At 44.1% G+C, this 24,796-nt stretch overlaps 1 protein-coding gene across 12 annotated transcripts in view; it reads left to right on the forward strand.

Annotated features, from left to right (window-relative positions):
• ZNF462 (zinc finger protein 462) overlaps positions 1-24,796 on the forward strand; it is a 142,900-nt gene that overhangs the window by 81,078 nt on the left and 37,026 nt on the right. For 11 of the 12 annotated variants that reach the window (XR_004484074.2, XM_033431249.2, XM_033431246.2 and 8 more), the window contains one exon: positions 24,317-24,584. Coding sequence is in view for 10 of the 12 variants with exons in the window: in XM_033431249.2 (XP_033287140.2) it covers positions 24,317-24,584 (268 nt within the window). In the remaining 2 variants the exon portion in view is untranslated. Of the gene's footprint in view, positions 1-24,316; positions 24,585-24,796 lie in introns of those variants that run through there. The other variant, XM_033431250.2, reaches the window with a different exon arrangement.

Raw genomic sequence — 24,796 nt, forward strand, 5'->3', positions numbered from 1 at the left:
GTTGGGTCTTTGTTGCTGTGTGCGGGCTTTCTCTGGTTGCGGTGAGCGGGGGCTACTCTTCGTTGCGCTGCATGGGCTTCTCATTGCCGTGGCTTCTCTTGTTGCAGAGCATGGGCTCTAGGCGCACAGGCTTCAGTAGTTGTGGCACGTGGGCTCAGTAATTGTGGCCCGCAGGCTCTAGAGCGCAGGCTCAGTAGTTGTGGCACACGAGCTTAGTTGCTCCGCGGCATGTGGGATCTTCCCGGACCAGGGCTCGAACCCGTGTCCCCTGCATTGGCAGGCGGATTCTTAACCACTGTGCCACCAGGGAAGCCCTTGGCCGTTATTGTTTAATAGGTTCTGCTGGTCTCAAAATTATCTGGCCAGAGAATACTAACCTTCCCTTTTTTGACTTCAGAATTTCTACATTAAAATCTGATCTAGAGTTTATTTTAGTGCTTATTATGAGGAGTGGCATTTCTCCTATAAAGACTTAAGAATTCTGTAACTCCAGTGGTGCAAAGTGGTACAGATGATTCCGCATCTTCTATTAGACATCCAAAAGTCTTCAGCGGTTAAATTATAGACCTTGCCCTCATCAGCAAATAGGGAGCCTCCGAAATTATCACTACCCTGTAGTCGAATATCATGTGATAGACCCTTCCCAAGAAACCCACCTGCCTGAGATTTCTGTGACTTTCTGAATTCGCCACAGTTTCATGTGCCAAGGATTGAAAAACATTTCAAATATAAGCTTTCCATGTCCTGGGAACTCAGTCAACTCGCCCATCTCCCTCTTCCCATGCCAAGAAAAACATTTGTTCCTCAGAAGTACAAGCATATACTACCCAACTCATTCAGAGCTAGTTCCTAGCAACACCAGAATTTGCTTCATAATTCCGCAGCTGACTTTTGCATTTCTTGGTTGGAGGTTACCTTAAAGTCCTCCAGAACCTCAGTTGTGGGAAGTATCTAAAAGGAAGAAGAAATTTACTTTATTCTTTGGCAGAAAATACATTCAATTGTTAGGCAAATCATCTAAAATTATCTCGGGTTTTTTTCGAAAGGAAGATTTTTTGTCTTATCATTGCCCACCTTGATTTTTTTTTTCCCCTGGAACCAGAGCTAGATATTTTAGTGCAATTTTATTGAATATAAAATCCCTTAAACTCTTTTGAGACTTCTTATGATTCATAGGTCCTCTCCTCTCTTCCAAATACTGTTCTGCACTAGAGGATTTTATACAAGCAGAGGGAAGGGTATTGGATCTGGGAGGACTAGTGTATGTGAGCCGTGATTCAGAGGTAGATATCCTGGGGCAGCTTTGCTGGAGCAGAGGGTATGTCCCGGGCAAGATGGCCATGTGAAAAAGAATTGTTTTTAAGAGCCGAGATGAGAAGTTGCTAGAAATAACCTTCTTGAAGCAGCTATTATTTATTTTTTAAAATAAATTATGTGAGTTTTGGTGGTGTGGCCCAGCATGTCCAAATGATGTACGCATTTTCTTAATTCATTCATAATCCTAAATAATATCCTATTGAAAAATTCCAGTGGTGGTACTTAATCAAAAACGGCAAGATAAAGACTGGCCAGACTGACGTGAAAGGTTCAGGTAAGTTGGGTCTGCTTGCCTTTTACTGAAGTCAGTCCCTTGCTGTTTATGCCCAGGAAGGGACGTGTTCCTGCCAGAGTGCTCCTCTGTTTTGTAAGTAGTTTCATAGTCGTCAGGGTCAACCCAAAAGAGGTGTTTGGCTAAGAGTACAGGGCCCAGCTAAGGTTTTATTTACCTGTACACTGCTCTTGGAGAAGTCATTCCAGGGCTACGCTCTCCAGCTTCCTCGGGGACACAAAATATTCTTACCTGCCTCATGGAAGCCACCTCCTATGTCATCTCTTACGTTCATGTGCTGTGAGCCCTCCACCAGAGCTGTTGTGATTGCCCCATCGGGCAACACAGGATGACCTTCTCAACCTTTCCCGGAGTCCTTGATTTTTAGCACTCCTAGTTATTTTCTTCTCCATGACCAGTTTGAAAGTCATCCATTCTGGGTTATTATAAGGTTTCTGGCTGTCGTCTCTTGGTTTAATTCTGAAGTGGTAAAATTAATCATAATTTTTATTTACTTCGGCTGACTGCCTTAAATTTGCCATCAGATTTAATATGTCTGATGAATCAGAATTACAAATTATTATTAGTCTCATTTTACAGAGAAGGAAACTGAGACTGAAATGATGAGTCCCAAAGTCATAAAACATATATGTGGTGGACCTTGTCTGAACCCAAAGCTTATGCCCTTAACCTTTGTGCCATTTCATCAAAGAGTCGCAGCAGAAACACACATGCATAAATGAGCCAGAGTGGAGAAGATGAAACCTATTCTTACATGTCTGGGGGCCCTGGAATCTTCCAAAGGAAAACAAAGCCAAATTTTATTGTTGATTGACAGTTAGAGCTTAAGTTAATAAATACGTAGAGTTAATTAGAAGAGCAGAATATAACAAGTGAGAAATTTTGCATTTGGATTTTATTGGCTGCAGCCATGGAGAAGAGAAGGAATTGATGAGTCCTGGAGGGCTTCTTGGAAGAGGTGGGACTCAGGCTGGGCCTTGAAGGGCGAGTAGGATTTTTTTATGGGCAGATCGAAGTCTATTCCAGGTGGGAGGAGTATCAGAAGTGACCAAACTTAAAGAAGGGTTCCTGGGATGGCAAGAAGACCAGTCTGGCTAGAGTGGAGGGTGTGTAGGGAAGTTATTGGTAGGACAGTTGGCGAGATGAGGGGAGGTAGAACCAAACTGTAGGGGTAATTAACACCAGGGAGAGGTCTTTTCATTGTTAAGAAGCTGGGCTAAACAAGCAAGACCAGCAGCGGGGTCCCTGTCCCCTTTGGCAGTGGGAGGGTACTTTTGAGCTATGGGTGCCTGATGTTGATACCTGTAAGTCTTCAAGAATGAATGTGCATTAAAACTAGTCATGGGAGGTACTTATCCCTTTTGAAGATGTCTGCATAGATTTTTCCTCCTGACGACAAGAGTAATACCTACTTAGGATTAAAGAACAGCTTTATGGCAGTACATAACATAAAATGTGAGGGCCACCCATAATGCCAGCCTCTCTGCATCCGAAAGAATTTAATAACAGTCTGCTGTAGAATCATCTAGATGTTTCTTCTTTGCATATACAGACAGGCTCTGTTTTGTTATTTTAATTTTTTTCTAAAACTGGGACCACAGTATACAAACTACTTCTTTATCATGTTTTTGTCTTTACTTGGAAGATTCTATCACTGTTTGACTCACCATAGTTTTAAAATGTGAGGGTCCATATCTCAAAACAAATGAACAAAAATGATTCCCCTTCAAATCATAAACATTGAGTACTTAAAGGCTTCAAGAATTTTTGTGTGAATGTGATATATGTGTTTAAGATGGGAGTCTCAGAATTATATAAGGCCTTTGAGGTTTCGCCAATCAAAATTTCACTCATTTATTTCACCTTAAAGGCTCATTCCCCTTCTAAAAAATTATTTAAGTAAAGTCTGTCTTCCTACTGCTTAAGACTTAATACATTTGAAATACTGGCAAATGGTCCATAGTTAAATGACAAAATCAAGATTACAGACTGTCTAGACTGTTCAGAGTAATGAGCTGAAAATGAGATTTTGTTAGGGAATAAATATAAAACATGTTGGGTAGCTTCTGACCTTTGTATTCACTTCCATTACTAGACTTGCCAAATATTCTTGTAATTGTCGGTTATCATATCTGTCTCCACAACTAAACTGTGTGCTCTCTGAGGTCAAGGACTATTTCAGAGTCTTAGCACTTGGCAGGCCATTCAATAAATATTTCTTGATGTGAATTAGGGCGGCAGAATAAACCACACAAGGAAAACAGACAGACAAAACAGTAGTTTATGTGTGAAAAAGCCTGGGAATTTTAGTGACTGCGAGCTCAGCTGTGTCACACGATGTTTGGAAAAAGCCAGTGGAATTGTGCTGTGTGCACCATGATGTTGCACGTTTCCTTGGTCACACCTCCCTCCTCCAGCTAGCTAGCTTTGCCCCCTACCGCCCCCCATGGCAACTCCATCTCCCTCTCAACTCTCTGTGACCGAAGCGACTAATCCCTTTCCTCCAAGCAGCCAAGAAGAAGAGTGGGTGCAGTCCTTACTTGCTGCTACCTGTTGAGAACATTTTTGCTTCCTTCACTTTTCAAGTGTCTGCTCTCTGCTTATTTCCTTCTTACCTTCTGGAATGTTCCTTCAGCTTCCTCAGTGAACTCAGTGCCAGGCTAACAGCCTGCCTTTTTACCCCAGCCATGACCGTCGTGCTTTGGAATTTCAGTATACTAGACTCAGTGGTCATGACTCAGTGAATGTTTGGTTTCTTCAGCTAGAGAGATTCACGTCTTCCTGGCTGTGTTCCGCCACCCTTCATCTGTGGCTGGACTCACCATAGCCACTCTACTTCCAGCACCTCAAACCCGTAAATTCTCTCTGACCACTACCGATCCCTCGTCTAGCCAACCCAGATCCTAGGCTTAGCCATTTCAAAGGGGCTTTCTCCTGCATCCTCGTGTCTCTGCCTCCTTTGTCCTTCTCTGGTTTCCAACCCGCCAGACCCCAATGCTGAATAACCCTCATCTTGTACTTCCTCTGATTTCCACCGGTCTTCCTGGCTCTAATCTCAAGCTTTCCCAATCTGTTTTCAAGGTTATCTCTATTAACCACAAATCTGATTTACTTTTTTTTTTATATTGAAGTATGGTTGGTTTACAAGGTTGTGTTAATTTCTGCTGTACAGCAGAGTGATTCACTTATGCATAGATATACATTCTTTTTTAATATTCTTTTCCACTATGGTTTATCACAGGATATTGAATATAGTTCCCTTTGCTGTGCAGTAGAACCTTGTTTATCTGTTCTGTATATAACAACTTACATCTGCTGACCCCAACCGCCCACTCCTTCCCCCCCCAACCCCCTGCCCCTTGGCAACCACAGGTCTGCTCTCTCTGTCTGTGAATCTGTTTCTATTTTGTAGATAAGTTCATTTGTGTTATATTTTATTTTATTTTTTAATTTTTTTTTTGTACTTTTTGGCCACACTGTGCACGGCATGTGGGATCTTATTTCCTCAACCGGAGATTGAACCTCCATCTCCTGCATTGGAAGCACAGAGTTTTAACCACTGGACTGCCAGGGAGGTCCCTGTGTCGTGTTTTATCTTCCACATATAAGTGATTTGGTATTTGTCTTTCTCTTTCTGACTTAACTTCACTTAGTTTGATAATCTCTAGGTCCATCCATGTTGCTGCAAATGGCATTATTTCATTCTTTTTTATGGCTGAGTAGTATTCCATTGTATAAATATACCACATCTTCTTTATCCATTCCTCTGTTGATGGACATTTAGGTTGCTTCCATGTCTTGGCTATTGTGGATAGTGCTGCTGTGAACATAGGGGTGCATGTATCTTTTTGAAATTATCAATTTTTTTTTTTTTTTTTTTTTTTGCGGTACGCGGGTCTCTCACTGTTGTGGCCTCTCCTGTTGCAGAGCACAGGCTCAGGGGCCATGGCTCACGGGCCCAGCCACTCCGCGGCATGTGGGATCTTCCTGGACCGGGGCACGAACCCATGTCCCCCACATCGGCAGGCGGACTCTCAACCACTGCGCCACCAGGGAAGCCCCTATCAATTTATTTTTAAAAATAAATTTGAGCTTATTCCGATTTATCCCTCTATAACATCAGTTGACTTATAAGTTTTCCAAGGTACTTTCTTGAGTGAAAGAGACAGGCATGGGGTCACAACCAAGTTGGTAGAAGTTGCGGATAGCTGCAGGGTTTACCTTGTCTGTCCCAAAGCTAAGAGTGAATAAATGGAGTGAGGAGCTAGAGTTAATAGCTGTGGTATCACAAATTATTATATTGTACTTGTGAATTGTGATTTTCCTGTTACTCTGATTTAACAGTATTTTAAAATGTTGCCCATGGGGAAGTTTTTAATTAGGAATACAGAGAAGGAAAGATGGAGAAATCCACATCTAACTTGCATGCAAACAAGAATAATACCACCAGTGTGTCTGTTCGAAGGAACAGTTGTGATAACTCAATTAAAGGCAGGCAGTAAAGTGTAAGTAAACTTCCCAACTAACACATTAAAGTCGGTAATTTCTATATATTGTTAATAATAAAATAAGACCATTTTTGCTGATACATTTACAGTATACTTTTGCATCTTGGTTATGTTACCTATATAATGAAAGACTGGAAAAAAACGATTGTCTAAAAAATGATTAAGTTCAGTGCTAAAATACAGGATAGAATTTTTTTTCTCTTCCTTTTTTATCAGTGGCTTTATTATTATGTGCCTCTATCCCAGTACTTTTCACTACATTTCTGCCTTCTCTAGTTTTCTGGGATATTATCTAAATCACAGTCTCCCTAGGGAAGAACGTAGGCTACATAGATGTCCACCCACTGTGTGTTGCCAGGGCAGAAAAGAGTGTTTGAGAACTACGGGGTGGAAGGATGGTAGTTCTGTGTTAAGTCAAGGGCAGGTTTAAGATTTTATTTATTTATTTATTTAACATTTTCTAAATGGCGAGATGGCAAGAACAGTGTAGAGAAAACAGCTTTCATAATATACTGAGTAAATTGGTGGTGTTTATGCTAATCATCATCATCCCAGTAAAAGGAGGTGACCGTGCTTGAGCTGGTGACGTAAAGCCATACATGTTAAGCAGCACGGAGACCAGCCCCACCCCCGCAGCCCCAGACTCTCCCTGTGGACCAGGTGGAGCATCTCTCCTGTGACCCCTGGGCTTCCTGTCTCCCGAAGCGGTGTGAAGGTGATTAACAGCAATAGGTCAGCAGCATGTGAGACACGAGAGGTCCTGCTCCAGGACGTCTGGTGGCCGTGGCTCCCCGCAGGCACTCCCACTCCGGTGAAGCATGCGGGGTTCCATGGAACCTCTTCCCCAACTCAGGACGATTTTTTTCCAGTGTAATTTTAGGGTCGCACTGCAGTACTGGTGCGGAGCATGACTCTCCCTGTGTATCGCTGGGTGCGTTTTGATTGAGCAGATGCCAGGAGGACCCATTTTAACCCAGCTGGAGCTAGTGAAAATGAGGAGTGAATGATCTTTCCAAAACCAGTTATTTGTATAGATCATCTTTCCTTAAGAGTCTGCTTGGGGATGTTGGACACCTGAGTTTGAGGTCCAAATCCAGGAAGTACCACCCACATTGGAGGCTGTGGACCATCCAGCATGGGCAGCCTCAGGCAGAGGGCCTGACTGCCTCCGTCTCACACGTGTGGGCTGAGATAAATCATTGACCTTCCACGATTTCTTATACGTAAGACAATAATGATGCCTACTTTTTGGGGTTATTTTGTGGATAAAATGAGATAGCATATGAAAATGCTTTCACATTCTGAAGTACTGTAGAAATCTTAGTATTAAAGTAGCATAGTAAAAGCAAATTTCTTGTCAATTTATGATAATTTGTCAACAACCAGAGATTGATGAGGATTTTTTTTTTTTAATGGAAAAGGAAAAATACTTTCACATCTTGCCTTGGAAGCTGAATGAAATCTCTTAGCATCATGAATTGTTTCTTGGGAGTCTAAAATAATTCAGTGTTTGCAGAGTGGTGCTTAATCAGGAGTCCTGTTGATTTAAATTTCTTTAGACTTTGGGGCTTGATGGAATCCACCTACACAAGAAACTCCTTTGCGCTTGATGTCCTAATCAGTGGGTGTAATGCAGTGATAAGTCCCAAAGTTAGACATTATTATTATTGGCATTAATCAGTATATATTTTAAATTAATGATAACTGTCATTTATTGCGTGTCCGTTAAATACTTTACGAATACTGGTTTAATCCACACAACAGTTCCATAAAATAGGAACTTCCATAACCAGCTTCCTGCTGTTTTTGGAAGGAGGAAAATAGTCTTAAGAAAGGTCACAGTTACTACCTGGCAGGGTTGGAGGAGGGTGGAGTCGGCCTAACTCCACAGCTCTGTCTACGATGTCACACAGTCTCCCTGAATCTTCGTTCTCAGATGTGTTATTGTTCCCTTGGAGAGTCTCGAAAAGGGAGCGCTATGAACCCTGGGAGACTGCTCTGTGTTTTGAATATTAAAATCATTCTTGGGTAAGAACTTCTGCAGTATTTCCTGCAGTTGCAATCTTAGCCTCCAGATCTCTTGAAAAGAACCAATACTCCCAACTTATTCTTCCTCACCACTCGTTCTCTTCTCAGACTGCTAGAGTCTGTGTTCTGCCTTCAGCGTTTTATTGAAACCACTCATGAAGTGACCTGCTGGCCAACCCCAGAGACATTCTCTCTGGGAAGGAGTCATTCCTCCCTTGTTTACACCTGCTGCCGCCTCCTCTCCTCCCCGCCCTCTCTGGAATCCTTTGCAGTGTGGTTTTGGCTCCAGCGTGCTAATGGAATGGCTCTTACAGAGGTGGACAGCAACTCCAGACAAACAAGTCCACGGCCTCTGCTCCTGCCTCATCCTTCTTTTTTTGTCCGTGGCATTTAAAACTGCTGACCTTCCTCCCGGGGAAGCTCTCCTCCCGTGGTTTGGGTCCTGCTGTATGTTTCAGGCTCTCCGCTGGCCTCTCTGATGATACCATCTCTTTACCCTGTTTTCGCTGACAGCTGCCATCACGTAGACCCCAGTCTGGTCCTCAGTCCTCTCCTCTGTGCTCTCCCCCTTCACGGACACACGGAACCAACTCTCACTTTTCTGAGGATGCCACCAAAATCTCCACGTCCAGCCGTAATCAGGTTAAGCCCCAGACCGTCTTTTCCATCTGCTCTTTATTTTCTCCACCTGGGTGTCCCACTCGGCCTCCACTGCAGAGGTTCTAAAATGGAACTCATTAACTTCCTCCCAGGCCTCCCCCTCTGCCAGGGCTCTTGGTACCCAGCTAGAATCCACTGCGTATCCGGGTCTCCTTGGACCCACATCCCATCAGTTGCCTACTCAGTCCTGTGGTTTCCGTCTCCTTACTTCCTTTCACACCCACCCCTCCCCTCCTCTCCCCTCCCCGTCTCTTACCCAAGCCATTACCATAGCCACCCCACCTGCACACTGCTCCCTTCAGTCCACTCTAAGCAAGGTTGAGAGTCCTATCATTCTCCTGTTCGAGAACCTCTGGCAGCTCTACCTGGCCTATTAAAAAAAAATTCCCACTCGGCATTCTCCATGCCCATCCCCCAGCTGCTCCTCCCTTCCTCTGCTTCCCCATGTCCAGACCCTGCTTGTCCTTCAAAGCCAGGTGCACGTTTCGCTTCCATGGTGTTTCCTGTGATGCCAGACATGAGTCAGCTCTCCCTCCTCTGAAACCCCACAGTGCCGTGGCCGACCTCGCCGGGGGACACGTGGTCCGTTCTGCCAACTCCACGATATTACCAGAAAGGGAGCTCATCAGGGACAGGGTTTTTGTCCTGCCCACGGCCCATCTTTCTGTTCTAAACACCTGGCATATTATATTCTGGACATCACTTTCTAGAGTAGATGTCCTGTAAATGTAAAATGAAAGTTGTGTTCTGTAGATAATCGTGACAGTGGTTTAAAGCAGTAAGTCAAGATTTGGATTTTTTTTTTCTGACCCCAGACCCACAGTGTCTTGCAGGCTCTCCGCTCACAACAGGTAGAAATGCCCGTGGGCGTTGGCTGTGTTCCTTGAGCACGCACTCATTTTCATATGTGTTTCAATAATGTCCCCTAAGAACCGGAGACCCCTCGAAATGTGAGCTCTGATGGTCTTGGTATCTGTCAAATACCTAACATATAGTAGATATAATATTTGTTATGACGAAACAAACCATTTATAAAACACTAATGAATCCAGGAGAATATTGAATCACTTTACAAGATAATATTTTGACCATTGAGTTGAGTCTGAGTCCAAGAAATATGTATTAAGTGTCCTTGGGTTGACACGTGGGTGTTAAAATTAAGGAGTACAATACAGATTTAGAAACCTTTTGGATGTTGCTGAGATGCTGTATTTGAACAGCAGACCAAAAGATCTTGGCTGGCGCCTACGTCTTTTTGGTGTTTGCCAACGTGTGGACATACCACTTGGTTTCCTGTGCTTCCTTGGTATTTTCTTGCACATGAAGGGTTGGTAGGGAGCAGAAAAGGTAGCCTCCTGGGTTTCCAGTTTTCCTTCCCATAGGTAGTAGGACCATAATCTATTCCAGATGTAAATGTAATGTGTTCAGTTGAAACAGTAGGAACTGAATTTCAAATGAACAATTCCAACCTGCTAGTAAAATCCAGAGGGGAAGAGTTACCACATTGGTGTTTTCTACTTGACAACACAAAGCATGGAGTCACAGGCAGCTGCTGCTATCCCTCATCAATAAGGAACGTGCTGCTGCTTGGTTTTCTCTCATGGTGGGAATGCATTTATGCCAAGCTGCCTTCCCTATCTGAGACACGGGGCAGGGCTCTGGGTGCAATCAATAGACCTAGAAAAGGTACAGATGCGAAGCCTTTATCTCACCTGGTTCCTGCTTCAGACCCTCCAGTGGCTGTCTGCTCTGCCTTCATAGGAGATTCAAGCTCAGCACGGAAAGCTGATACTTGGGCCCCTCTTTCTCTCGGGGTCACTCCTCACCCCTTCTTCCTGCTGCATTCTGCGCTGCAGCTGTCCTGGAGGCCCTGTCTGCACAGGGTCCTGCTCTCACCCTCCAGGCCTTTCTAGTCCTCCTTCCTGGAATGTCCTCCTCCACTTATTTTCACCTGACCTCCTCTTTATTCCATTCACTTGGCTAATTCCTACTCATCCTTGAAAACTTGAATCTTCCTAACTCTTCCTGCCTGGCTAAGGGACCTGCTTTCTGTTCACATCTTTGGGCACTCTTTAGTTCAGAGCTGATCGTACTGTATTGTAACTGTCTGACTTTCCATCCCCCCCAAGACCATCCACTTCTTTTTTTTTTTATTGAACTATAGTTGATTTACAGTGTTGTGTTAATTTCTGCTGTATGGCAAAGTGATTTAGTTCCATATGTATATACACCTTCTTTTTCTTATTCTTTTCCATTGTGGTTTATCCCAGAATATTGAATATAGTTCCCTGTGCTATAGTAGAACCTTGTTGTTTATCCATTCTGTATGTAATGGTTTGCATCTGCTAATCCCAAGCTCCCCGTCCATGCTTCTCCCACCCCACCCCCCTTGGCAACCACAAGTCTGTTCTCTATGTCTGTGAGTCTGTTTCTGTTTCGTAGATAAGTTCATTTATGTCATATTTTAGATTCCACATATAAGGACCATCAGCTTGTTGAAGGCAGAGGCCATCATTGTTTTTTAAAAGGGCATATCATATTTTTTAAAAAATTATTTATTTATTTGCCTGTGCCGGGTCTTTGTTGCGACACGTGGGATCTTTGGTTGTGGCGTGCGGAATCTTTTAGTTGCGGCATGCGGGCTCTAGTTGTGGCATGCAGGATCTAGTTCCCTGACCAGGGATTGAACCCGGGCCCCCTGCTTTGTGAGTGTGGAGTCTTAGCCACTGGACCGCCAGGGAAGTCCCAGCAGAAGCCATCATTTTATTTTGAGTCCCCAGAGCGTGGCAGATTACCTTGCACGCATAGGCACTCAAATGAGCTATTTAAGTGAATGAATCTAGTCTTAAGTGCTGCTGTTCTTGGTGCTGCACACTGGCCACGACCCTCAGGAGGCCGAGACGCATGCTGGTTCAATGGCAGGACTGCCTTTTGTCACAGACCCTTAACATTTTTCATACTGAGTCTTGGGCAGACACTCCGTGCCCAGCTGAGCCGGAAGTCCCCAAGAAAGCTTAGATGCCCTCATTGGTTATGAAATAAAATCCAAACATCCATGCAAGTTAAGAAGTTTGAGACAAACCCCTCACAGATAGTGGGGAGAACCAACCAATCGACCAATACATACGTACTGTAGATCAGGTGGTTAGAAGTACAATCGAGAGGGAGAAAAGGGCAGCGGCGGCAGTGTCAGGTAGGGGCCTTTGGGAGAGCGTCATTAATGATGGGGATGATCACACCCGCCAGTCGGTTACCCAGGGACCTTGCTCAAAGCTGGAGGTGATGCTGAAAAGCCTTTAAGAGGAAATAGACCCCGGAATGGTTGCCAAGAAAGCTTCTAAACTTTGGGAATTAAATTTGCTCTGATGTGCCTTTTTGTAGCAAGTTGATTTGTGACCATTCTGTGTGCCTCGTTATCTAACAAAATGGGGGTGACTTGGTGTATTATTGGGGTCGAGCCCTGCCTCTGAGCTGAATCCAAGCCCCTCGATCAGTCCCCTCCCCACGGCAGCCATCCTCACCCACAGAGTAAGCCAGCCGGTTGTTGCCAGAAGGGGCAGTGCAGTTGGCTTTGCCCAGAATCAATCAGTCACAAACGAGCTGCCGAACACCTGCCATGTGCCTGGAGCTGGGGTGAATGTCAGTTACATCTGTTTAGAGCAGTGTAAGAGATGCTCATTCCACTCCGTCCTGCAGTCCAGCGAAGGAGATCAAATTCTTTCGTCTATAGAAAACACTCCGTAAACACTAAAAGGCAATTTGCCGTTTAGTGCAAAATATATGATGTAGATTTTCATTGCTGTGGAACTGAGGCCCTTAAAGCACCCCCACCCCCACCCCGTGCCAGACGCTGTACTTTACACACTGCTTTCCTCTTTGCACTGCACCCTATGAAGTCGTGGTTATCACTGTCTCCGTTTTATGAATGAGGAACCAGAGGACTGCTTAATTGAGAGTCCCCAAGGGTTACGAGGAGGCTCACATGCACGCTCCGGGGCGCTGAGAAGTTGCCTGTTTTCCAGGTGCTCCCTTGGTTTCCCCATCTGTAAAATGGGAAGTAACACATCTCATGTCATAAGGTCATGGTGAAGATCAGTGAGAGACTTGTGCAAAAGCACCTGACACACCTGATGACCTAGAGCTGCTAAGCCAGTGAAAGGTGAGCCTGGATTTGACTGCCTGATCCTTCTGCTTCTTGGAGGTTTACACCCTACACCTGAGCCCAGCATCACTAGCAATATTCCTGCGGGGGAGTTTGGAGTGGGTGCAAGAGTGTCTGTCCGAAGAGAAGAACCTACTGCTTTAATGTTATTAAAAATACAGCTTTACCCGGAGCCAGGATTTTCTTCCACTGCATGGGAAGAGGTGAAAAGAAAAGGAAAAAAACGGGTAAGAAACCCACTGGGTGTGTTGGTTCAGAGACTCCTGCTGCTGGGGGACAATTTTAGAATAACCGTGCGCTTTGAAGTGCGGCTGCGCGTTCCTGTTCTTGATCCGCCATCATTATCCTCACCCGATTTCCATACCGTCACTTAGAGCTCGACATGTATCTAAATATATACGCTTCTCCTCAGATGTGTTCTTTCCTCTTGCTACGCTGAGCTTTTGAGAAATCTCTGCATCGTTCCCTGTGCGGGCTCTCCCTGTACTGTTTGTTGCAAGCTGGACACTGTGACCGCCTCCTTGAAGTCTGTAGGTATCTTCCCTCCGGTCAGGCCTTGAGGAGGAAGCAGGGCGGCCTTGCCCATGGCCCATAAGCTCTGAATACCATGTGAAGTTGCTAGCGAGCGCTCGACTGTTGCGGCCAAGTCACTGATGTAAAAGAGGCTTTTGTACTCCACGTTGTTGGTTGGATTTTCCGTGTGGTAAAGACATCTATACGATCTAAACGAACAGCAGGAAGCATTACTTCCTCATCACACAATTCCAAAGAGTCGCAGGTGAATTACGCATTTGGTATTGCGAGAGTGTCTCAATGAACACTGGCAGATGCCGCCCAGAGTTTCCTCCTGAACAACATTAGAAAAGGGCTCCTTCGCCTGCGTTCATTTGCTTTGCGACAAATTTCCAGCCGGTTTCAAGGAGGGTTTTTAAGAACACACACTTTGAGTTACAAATACCATTTAGTACATAAGGAATACCTGTGATATTTGCTAATGGCTGTGGCAGAAAAAGAACGTGTTTTCGAAACTGGGGCATGCAGGAGCCCCGGGTTCTGTTCCTGTTTCTCCACTGACTGGCTGGGTGACGTGAAGCCATCTCTGCTTTTCTGAGCCACCACCAGTCCTTTTGCAAAATGAATAGCCTTACACTACATATCTGGGAGGAGAGTGCATCCATGATGGAGGAAAACTGGTAAAACATTTCATACGGTGAGGATGCAATGCTAAAAATCTGAAAGTAATCCATGAATACCTTCTGGATTGCAGAGGCCTCTATTTTCGTGGCCTTAGGTGTTGACTATAGCAAAGTCATGGTGCATTTAAATACATGGTACCGTTACACCTGTGCATTTCACGAACATCTGTGCCTACCACAGATCTGTGCCTACCAGTGGGTACGAAAAAGGAGAGAGAGTTTCATAGTGATTCATCCAAAGTGGCTCCCAGGTGTCCTGATATCATCTGTTTTAAAGTTTAGACTTTTTGCTGATTTAGGGTGAAAGCCAGAAATTATGCCTGTGACTTCTTGGGATGGTCATGGATCATGAATTTCCTGCCATTCAAATTCTCAAATGTTTCAGAAGCCATTCTCCAGGTAATCAGAAAAGACCCAGGCTTGTTTCAGTAAAAGTGGATCACTGTTTCAGTGGGGCGGCTCTATTAACCACAGTGTTCAAGGAGAGAGTGACATTTGGTTCATTGGATTTTCCTGTTAAGTCTGGGTTTTCCAGAGCACTTTTTCCAGTTTGAACTCTTTTTGGATCTTTGTAACACGTTCATTGAGCACCTCTTTTGGGCCAGGCCCTGAACTAAGTCCTGGGAGATAATGAACTTTAAACAAGTTATGGGTGGGTAGTTGGATGGATGGATGCGTGCACGCATGCACGGATGCGTGGCTCCTGCTTGCAAAGAGATCATAGTCTGGTGGAGGCAAAATAAATTAACCTGCATGCGGCATGAGTACTAGCAGGAAAGCCTGAAAGGGGAGTTAAATAAGTGTATCTAGAAAGATCAGGGAAGATCTGCATAGTGATAGTAAATTTGAACTGAGTTCAGTTTTGAAAGATGAGTTTGCCAGGCTGAGAAGTCGAAGGAGGATATTGCAAGAATGTACAAAGAAGCAGCAAAAACACAGAGTGAATGTTAGGAACTTTCCTTGTGGCAGTAGCACTGAGTGGGAGCAGTGTGGGTGTGGAGTGTGGTAGGTCTGGGAAGATGAAGGTGGGCCAGGGTACTGATGTTCAGAGTTTGGACATTTTTCTTGTAAGAAGGCTTGAGCACCTTGATCATATTTGCTTTTAGAAAAGAAAGGGATCTTAGGGGGAGAAGAAACTTGAAGATAGAAAGCCAGTTAGGAATGTCCTGCAATGCAGGTTCACACAAGCAACCACAGGGGCCTGAACAGAAGCAGTGGCTGTGGAACTGTGAGTGGGTCACAGGTACGGGCTTTTTGGGAGGTTGAACCGATAGGGCTTTTTCATTCAATGTATAGAATGAAAGAGAAATGAATCGAGGATTTGTTCTGATTTTATTGACTGGGTGGATGGTGATGCCACTGGGGAAATATGATACAGAGAAACAAATGGGCTTGTCCCTGATTATAGGACCTAGTGAATTGCAAGTCCAGGAATTCTCTTTTGTTTTAGGTCAGACTTTGTCTGGATTCCCCCGAAAATATAGAGAAAACGAGAACATGAAGCTTCATGCCAAATAAGGCCTTTGAGAGACCCTTTCAGTGAATTTAAGGATGGTGGGATGCTAAATCTCAGCCCCTTTTCGTTTTTTTGCTGTTTTTGTCGTTTTGAAGACTTTTTGTTTTGTTTTGTTTTCCCTGATCATATTTCAAGGTTTTGTTTTTACTCATCAGAATGACAGGAAGTTTTCAGTGCGTGTTTCCTTCAAGTTTGGCCTCAACCTTATTTTCAGGATTAGGCATTTGTTTTTCCGTTTGTCTCCATGACAACCAAGCCCAGAATTCCTATATATAGTCATCCAGTGCCCATTGTCCCCCCTGGCCATTGTATCATAATCTTGTACATCCAGGCCAGAGAACTCTACTGATGATAGAAGACAAGGAGGTGCCGGAGTCCTTGGCCTGGAGGTTTTCAAGGCATAATCAAAAGAAGGAAATAAAGTAACGTGGCTGCCTTTAGAGATTTATGTTCCCCTTTAGATGCTATCCAGGAGGAGTTGAAATGGCTTGTGTTCCAAAGCTTAGTTTCTAATATAGTTTTCCTTTGGAATGGCCCCGTGTTCTATCTGGAGAACCTTTTTGAGAGTCTTCAAAGGAAATACGTGGACAGTTGAATTGGTGATTTGAAGTCGGTCATGTTCTGGATGCCACATTCTGCTCCCTGTTAATAGCAAGAAGTGAACAGCAGGTATCTTGAGAAGGAAATTGAGTTTCAAAGAAATTCAGATAGAACCTAAGAAATCTTTAAAAATAAGTAAACCTCTTGAATCTGTGAATCATCTTGACAGCTCTGTGCTACAAACAGTTCTTATAACTTCAAACAGAGAGATAGCCAGAGGTACAGGATTGAATTTAAGAAAGTTGTTCACAAATTCAATCCAGGAAACATTTTCTTAAGTACTTTTTTGAATGGAAGGACCATGAGTCTCTGGCTGTGAAAGCACATAAGATACTATTGCTGTCCATCTAAAATGTAAGCCCCACGAGGGCAGGGATCCTTGCTGGGTTTTTTCACTGATGTATCCCAAATGCCTAGAAGTGCCTGGTACACAGAAGCCTCTCAATAAGTATTTTCTGAATTAATATAAAATAGGGTCAAACATATAGATAGATACAGTTGAAACTTACTTGATATAATCAAGACCTAGTTTCTCAGTGATATTTGCAAATTTCTTAATGCAGGGAATCCTTTTAAAAATGCTTTAAGCATTTTATTTTCACTTAAAAATGCATTCATTCACCAGGATTGTGCTGTAGGTTTCAAGCTTATGTATTTGAGTCTGGGTCTTGTGATTGGAGTTCCCCATTTTCTCTCTTGCATAAACTGTAATCACCTATACTACTTCCAGTTTCAGTTTCTTTTAAGTGGCATGATAATTTAGACATTTGTGGAACAGTCTTAGAGCAGAGTCCTTCTAGACTTTTATGTTCTCCTCAATCTTTTATCTTGCCAAAACGTAATTTGACAGTAATTTTTTTAGCAGCTTGACTTTCTCAAATCTTTTCCAAGCACTTAATGTAGCTTTCATAGAAATGACAACTTTTATACCCATCTTTCATCATTTTAGGTAATATTAATTAAATTGAATAAGCTCAGTAACAAATATAAATATAACAGGTACAAAGAAGTTTGGGAGAAAATAAAACTGATTTTTGTTAGCATTAACTCAACTGCTGGAAGCAGAAGTGGATGGGGCTGCTGCAGAGTGCTCCAGCAACCAGCCTGGACCCTGTTGCCATGGGATGTTTTAAGGTTAAAGGCATAGAGAGATAAGGCCAAGTTTGTCGGTGGAGGTTGCTTAAGAGAACATATGTAAGTGTAAGCTGAAGTATAATAAGATCCAGATGAAAATCACTGTGTGTGTGTGTTGACAAAGCACAGAGGAGAGCAGGGTTCTGTCTGGATTGTTGGGGGAAAGCCTCACAGAGTAGGTGACATTTCAGCTGGGTTTTGAAGGATGGGTAGGGATTTGCCGGGCATAAAGAAGAGGAAGAACATCAGGGAGCCCTTGATCAAGAATTCCCAATGATGAGATATGTAGACAGTGCAAGGAGTTGGGAATTAGCCAAAAGTGAGACTGGAAACACAGGCTGAGACCAGACTGTGGAGCTGTATGTACCAAGGAGTAGGCTTTATCCTTGAGCCCTGGGGCATAATCATATCATACTCATGTAAGTGATACACATTATATGTCTATGACATGCATGCTGGCCAAACTAGAGCAGATCTTGGAGGAAGGAAGACCAGCTAGGAGGTTGTTAAGAGTTGCCCGTATGGGATCTGAGGACGTGAATGAACAGTGGGAAAGGTAGGCAGGGCCCTGGAGGAGGAATATGATTGGAGGTAAGAAATGACGTGTGTCTCTGGGATGTGGTACCTGGTGAAATGTGCTGCCACAGGAAACATCTGACAGTCTGAAGGAGGATTCCCACAGTTTGAGCGTGAACGAAGTGGTGAGCCATGGACTCACATTCAGAACGCCAGCGGAGATGCGTGAGCAAAGATGGTGGCCACGTGCAGCATGTTGAGTTTAAGGCGTCCACCAGACAGAGTTTTTCGGCTTTAGGTGAAGACTCAGATCATGTCTAAGCTCACTGATAAGCAGGAGGATTCTCTATCTCGTCACCAACAGATACCTGGGTTGCTGTCACGTACATGGAAATACTTGGACCCTTTTTGTCCTTTGCCTGAGTTTCTTAGCCATTGTATGATAGGAGTTGATGCCATTCCAAAAGCTTCCTGCCTGTTAACTAAAGTATGTCTTTAGCTGCTCTCTTGTCATCGTTGGTGTGCCCTTCTCAATTTTTCTAGGAACAGTGGGCAGTATTTCCAGCGTATTTGGGTCCCAACCCAACCCCTATACTTTGGGCATTTACCATATTTGTTGTTAAATTATCTACAGGTAATATTCTGTTTCTGGTTTCTTATACTACAAACCTTCAGTTGCCAAATCACCTGCTTTTCTGAAGATAATTACAATCTGTGCATCATTTTGAACTCTATGCTATTTTAGGACTTGAAGATTTTAAATCCTTCCTTATGCAATCTCCCTCACCCTCCGATGTACACATTTTTCTGCTCAGATTCATCCTCTGATCTTTATTTCTTTTCTCTGTAGGAATTAAGTCACTTTTGTTGTTGTTGTGATAAGAATGTAGTTGTTTAATTTCTATTTATGACTTAAGGTGGAGGTGTGGTGAATTGAACATTTAGGTAGCTTCACGTCTGGTAGTGATTTCATTAATTAACACACTAGCTAATACTAATTACGTTTATTAATGGAATTCAAGGTTCTCTTGACGTCCTCCCTCCATCTCCCTCACTCCTACTTCCATCAGTCACCAAGTACTGCTGGTACTGCTGATTTTGTCTTCTTCTCCACTAGGTCTTTGGAGATAAGGTGGCTCCATTGAGACTTTTATTTTTTCTTTGCAGTGTATCACAGTCAGTTATTTACACGTCTGTCTGAGACAGTGAGTTGCTTGAGGGCAGGGACCATGTCCTGGTGTTCCAGAACAGGGTCACCCATTGACTTAGATGTTCGATAAATGTTTGCTGAATGAATGGGTGTCATTTAACCGTTTGCTCCCCTGGCCGCCTCTAAAATTTGCTTGCCTAAAATCCTTTTGTCTTTTATTTTCTCCTGGTACTGGATTTGCCCTGACCAAAGAGCCTCTCTCCCAAGCCTGCATGAAAATCTAGTTCAAATATAATTAACTGTGGTCGCTGACACCAAGGTACTGCTGCCACTTTTTCACCTTCACTCACACCCTCTCTGCGGAGCTGCGGAAAATTGAGAATTGATCCTCCCGTACAGCTTCCTTTTCAGATCACTCAGCGCATAAGGGAGCTGTCCTCTCTGCTGCTCCCACAATTTACTGCCCAGTTGATTCTTACTCTTCCCTGTGTCTTCCTTAATCTTGCAATAGTTAAACTCTCCTGGTACTGTTCAGTTTTTCTTTTTCTCTTTGCCCCTTTTATTCCTGCAGTCAGTGGAGTTAAGTGTGTTAGACACAGAGCAGGCGTATATCTTCATAACAGCCAGCTACTCTGTGTTTCTCCTAGTAGATCAGGGCTCCTAGAAGGCATCCCTCGCACCTTCTTCTTTTTTGTTTTTGGCTGTGCCGTGTGGCTTGTGGGATCTTAGTTCCCTGACCAGGGATTGAACCCGGGCCCCCAGCAGTGAGAGCGCCGAGTCCTAACCACTGGACCGCCAGGAGATTCCTTCCTCGCACCTTCTTTGACTTTGAGTCCCTAGAGCCTGCCTGTGGCCTGACACCAAGAGGGTGTCGAATATTTTGTTGGATCAGAATGTTCACGAGGACTTCATTCTGTCATGTTTATTGTTCTTCCAGAGTTCACTTATTTGTCGTTTGCTATAAAATAGATTTCCAGTGATTATTTCTGTGCTGGCTAATCTCTGGAGAAAAAAGAAAAGAAAACAAAACGCTTTGAATGGATACTTACCTGGGTTTGGCTGGAATTCTGGGGGTCTGGAATGAGAGCCAGAAATTGCCCATTTCTCCAGGAACCTGACTGAATGAGAGGGGTGGGTAGGAGGTCTCATCTGGAACTCAGCCCTTCCCCGGTTTGAAATCCTGAGCTGTCCAAGAGCCCCCGGAAAACACCCAGCCCCGTTTGTATTCGTGTACCTTTCTTTCCCCAGCCAGATCCCCCCTGAGGAATGTTAGAGCGTTATCTTTCTAGGGCAGTTTATCCAGCATCTGACTTAAGCATGCCATTCGGGCCGGCGCATCTCCAGTTCTGGGTATTTGCAGTGCTTACCTGTGTAGCTTGCTTATAGGAGTGTCCCCTGGGTGGTACCTTTTTTCTGTTTTTATAAAGCATTTTGAAATGTTGGATATTCTTTTTCTTTCCCAGGAATCTTACTTTGTTGATTCTTTTTTCCCATGTGCTCTGAAATGCTGGTTTTAGTGTTTTCTTTGGTATTCAGTTTAATATTATTTTCTCTTTGTGACCATTTCTACCTAGTCTGATGTTACTTTCTCAGCTATTTCACCCTTGCTGCCATCTCTCTCTCTCTCTTCTCTGCTGTGTGTTTCTTGCTGATGGAACACTCCGATATTCTTTCATGTTCTTCTGACTTGCATCAGGGGACCCCGGAGGTCAACCCATTGAGTCAGATGCCTGATAGACAAGTTTCAGATTTTAGAGTCAGAGAGATCTTTGTTCCAATCCTACCTCTGCCTCTTGGGAGCTGTGTGGCCAACCATTCTCAGCCCCAGCCATCTCATCAGTAAAATTGACATGAGAACCTATGTCGTACACCATAGTGGTGAGAATTCGTTGTTGGCTGTTCAGTAACTTACAAAGCCCCACCTGGATGCGCTGTGACCATCCATTCTACAGTTCTGTTACGATCTTGCTTTTATAAAATCATTTTCCTATTATAGACAGTTTACAAAATGGATAGCTCCATATAACTTAGCTAAATTTATTTTATAACTGCAATTATAAATCATAATTTAATTTCCAAAACTTTGCACGTAAATAAAGTCACACGTCAGAGACTGACACTCTTTTCTGAGACTGCACATCTCAGGGGTGGGTTAAGAATGGATGGACCAATGCCCTCTTTGCTGTTGGCTCCATCGTAGATATTCGTGGCCAAAGAGGCAGTAAGGATGTAACCTGTACTCCTGTGCTTTAGCTGCTGTATGTTCCCATGACCACAGGTCGGGCTCTGCAAGCACAGAGTGTTTTTCCTTTCCTTTTCTTAAGCTTGGAATGAAAGAAAAGAGTCTTAATGATGATTTTTAACTTATGTGACATGCCCTTCACTGCTAAGAATCTGTTTGTCTTTCTAACCTGGGCACAAAAGCATCCTCTTCTGCTCTTCTTTCTGGCTATGCCTCGTGAACAAACTGGGATTTTATGTAGCTCAGCAAATGGGCTTTTTTAGGATCAGTGGAATCAGACACACTCACGTCTTTGTCACTTTAGTGCCTGAAGTGCTAAAACTGTACATTATTCACAAACTCCAAGTGAGAGCGAGGAAGAGTGTGTCTTGGCACCAGAGAGGACAGTAAAGCTCTCAGAGAAGACCCAGAAAGTTATCACTTGGGCATTATTTCAAGTGTATCCTAAGTGGTGGGATTTGCTTCTTTCTGTAAGTAAACCTGTCCATCTGATTTTAACCAGGAAAGAAGGATTTTATGACACGGATACATACAGGTGTTCTCTTCACACAGCCATTTGTGAAGGCTGATGAGCTGTCCTTTCTTGGAATGCTTTCTCCACGACTTCTAGCATTTTTATTTCAAGTTTCATATCACATAGAAATACCCGTGTTAAAATTGAGAATGTGTTTTTTGAGATGGGTGGAATGATATGCCATAGACCCTAGAAACAAGAAAAATGTGTTGAGTCAGACTCCTCTCCCTTTGGGGAGTTTACCCAAGAGAGTCTTACGTGTGCTCTAGGTTGGGGGTGGCAGAAGGTAGGGGAGACAGATTGACCTGGTTTGTCTTCTGATTAGGAGCCAGTTTGTAATTTTGTTATAAAGGGACTGGAGCTGTCCAGTGCCTTGTGTCTGAGTCTTAGAGGCCGTGGTGGCTGCTTGTTGAGAAATGGGCTGTTCCTTTGTTTTGGTCTCTGGGGAGGTTTGTGGATGGTCAACTGGTCAGGGCAGTCGGACCTGACTTCGGCCTGCTGGTCCCAGGATTTCTTTCCTGTAGAGCTAAGAGCAAACCAGGACCAGCACTGGCGAGAGGGCAGGGCTGGCCGGGGTACTGGCGTGGCAGTTCTTTTCCAGCAGCTCAAGTCCCAGTTAACAGGAGAGGCAGGCAGAGCATGCATTGTGCTTCATTTTGCGTGTGTCTGAAGCAGAAACTAGTCTTGAGAGCTTAACCAGAAAACACCTCAAACAGTCCATGAAATGGTAAACAAACCTGCTGTTGAAAGAAAGAATGAGAAGTTGACAGTTGCATTATTGTGATCCTGAGTGGGTTCATCGGCTAGGCTAGGGTCCAGGAGTAAGGAAAAAGGAGATTAAAAGAATCGGCTGAAATGAATTCAGTTGTGTTAATGTCTTTCTTCCTTTGTCTTCAGTTTACACCTGGTAATGAACCCATGGGTGTGTGTGTGGGGGGGGCAGGTTTGTTTACAATTTCCAAAGGGGTTTTTTCCTCCATCCTGAGGAATATGAATTGAGGAGGGGAGGAGGAAACAAGAAGGGGAGGAATTTTAGTATTTTGAAGATGAGAGGTGACCCCACAATAAGGGAACTGCTCTGAGGCCGATGGGATGGATGGTACCAGTCTCATCAAATATGGGTTTTACAGAGCCCCCGCGTGTCCCGCCTGGGGAAATCACACTTTGGAAAATTAGGTGTCCATCAAATCAGGAGGAGGCTGGTACAGTTTCTGTCCCGTTTCCCCCCTGCTTTTTGAAAGGCTTAAGAAAAGAGTCCTTTGTTTTCTTTTCAAGGAAAGTTACACTGAAATTCATCTGTGTGGGATTCACAGACTCCCATTTGTGTCATTCATGGGCAGCCGTAGGTTATATAGGACAATGGTGGTGATAACGTTGGTGAATTCCTGACCTCAACATTCAGAGCTGCGTGTTGGGAAAAGGTTCAAGACCTTTTTTTCTTTCCACTTGCTCGCTCTTTTTTAAAAAAAATTATTATTTAAGGAAGAAACTGAGATTTTCCCACCTCCCGTCTACATTAGATTTCCCCACCACATGACATTGGAGCGTCACAGCCTTAAGATTTGTGCCTGTCACTTCCAGCATTTTCCTCCGAATTGCAAACTTTCAAATACCTTTTCAGGGAAACTTGTTTGGAATTTCATTTTAATGGGATTTATGAATAAATCTCCATCTTAATGCTGACTAAGCTTTAAACATCTATTCCTGGAGAACACTATTGGATTTTTATATTTTAAAATTTAAATCACTTGACAGTGAAGGCATAAAACACTTTTATATTTGTGAGTGCCATGTGCTTGAGCATTTCTGTTAAAGGCTTTTTTCCCCCCGGTTGGCTTGAATAATTCTGGGCTGCAAAGGAGGAGATACTGCATCTTCTACTTGCCTTTCTCATGTGGATGCCTGTGTACATTGTGCGGGTTTGTTTATCTCACCTACAAGGATGGGGATTCTGTGGCAGCCTGTTGCCACGCTGCAATTTCCTTTAAAAAAAGTTTACTTTCTTCCTTCACTTGGAAACCTTTAACCTCAGAATTTTATTTTTAAATGCTGTGAACCCTCAAAGTCAGATTAAAAGAAGTGACGCTTCCTCCCTACCTGCCTTTCCCCAGAGATGCGTTGTAGAATGTAAACGAAGATGAAAGCTGGGATCATAGTCAACCCCTTTAAAAAAATACTCAAAACTAGGGCTTCCCTGGTGGCGCAGTGGTTGAGAGTCCGCCTGCCGATGCAGGGGACACGGGTTCGTGCCCCGGTCCGGGAGGATCCCACATGCCGCGGAGCGGCTGGGCCCGTGAGCCATGGCCGCTGAGCCTGCGCGTCCGGAGCCTGTGCTCCGCAACGGGAGAGACCACAACAGTGAGAGGCCCGCGTACCACAAAAAAAAAAAAAAAAACTCAAAACTAATGTTGGGGGTTTTCAGGTGTCAAACCTCCACTGTGTTCTTTGTGTCTGGTGTCATCTTCCCCCATCTGTCCACAGACTCATCCTACTCCGAGCCTCCAGATGTGCAGCAGCAGTTGAACCACTATCAATCCGCTGCTCTGGCGAGAAACAACAGCCGTGTCAGCCCCGTGCCTCTTTCTGGAGCCGCGGGGGGCACTGAGCAGAAGACGGAAGCTGTTCTTCACTGCGAATTCTGTGAATTCTCCTCTGGCTACATCCAGAGCATCAGGCGCCATTACAGGGACAAGCACGGTGGGAAGAAGCTCTTCAAGTGCAAAGACTGCTCCTTTTACACAGGCTTTAAGTAAGTGGCATGAAGAACAGCCTTGAAAAACAAGGTGGCAGCACCCGCTTCACCCCTCACCCTACTCTTCCCTTTCACTCTCCTATCTGGAGCTCATGGGAGGCCCTGCCTGTGGGAGGAAGAAGGGGTTGTTGGGTCCAGTCTTCACAAGAGGAGGCTAGTTCCAGAAGACTGTTTTGGGGGTTTGGGGAAGAGATGAAGAGCTATATCAG

Source organism: Orcinus orca, chromosome 6 (genome assembly GCF_937001465.1).
Source record: "Orcinus orca chromosome 6, mOrcOrc1.1, whole genome shotgun sequence".
NCBI lineage: Eukaryota > Metazoa > Chordata > Mammalia > Artiodactyla > Delphinidae > Orcinus > Orcinus orca.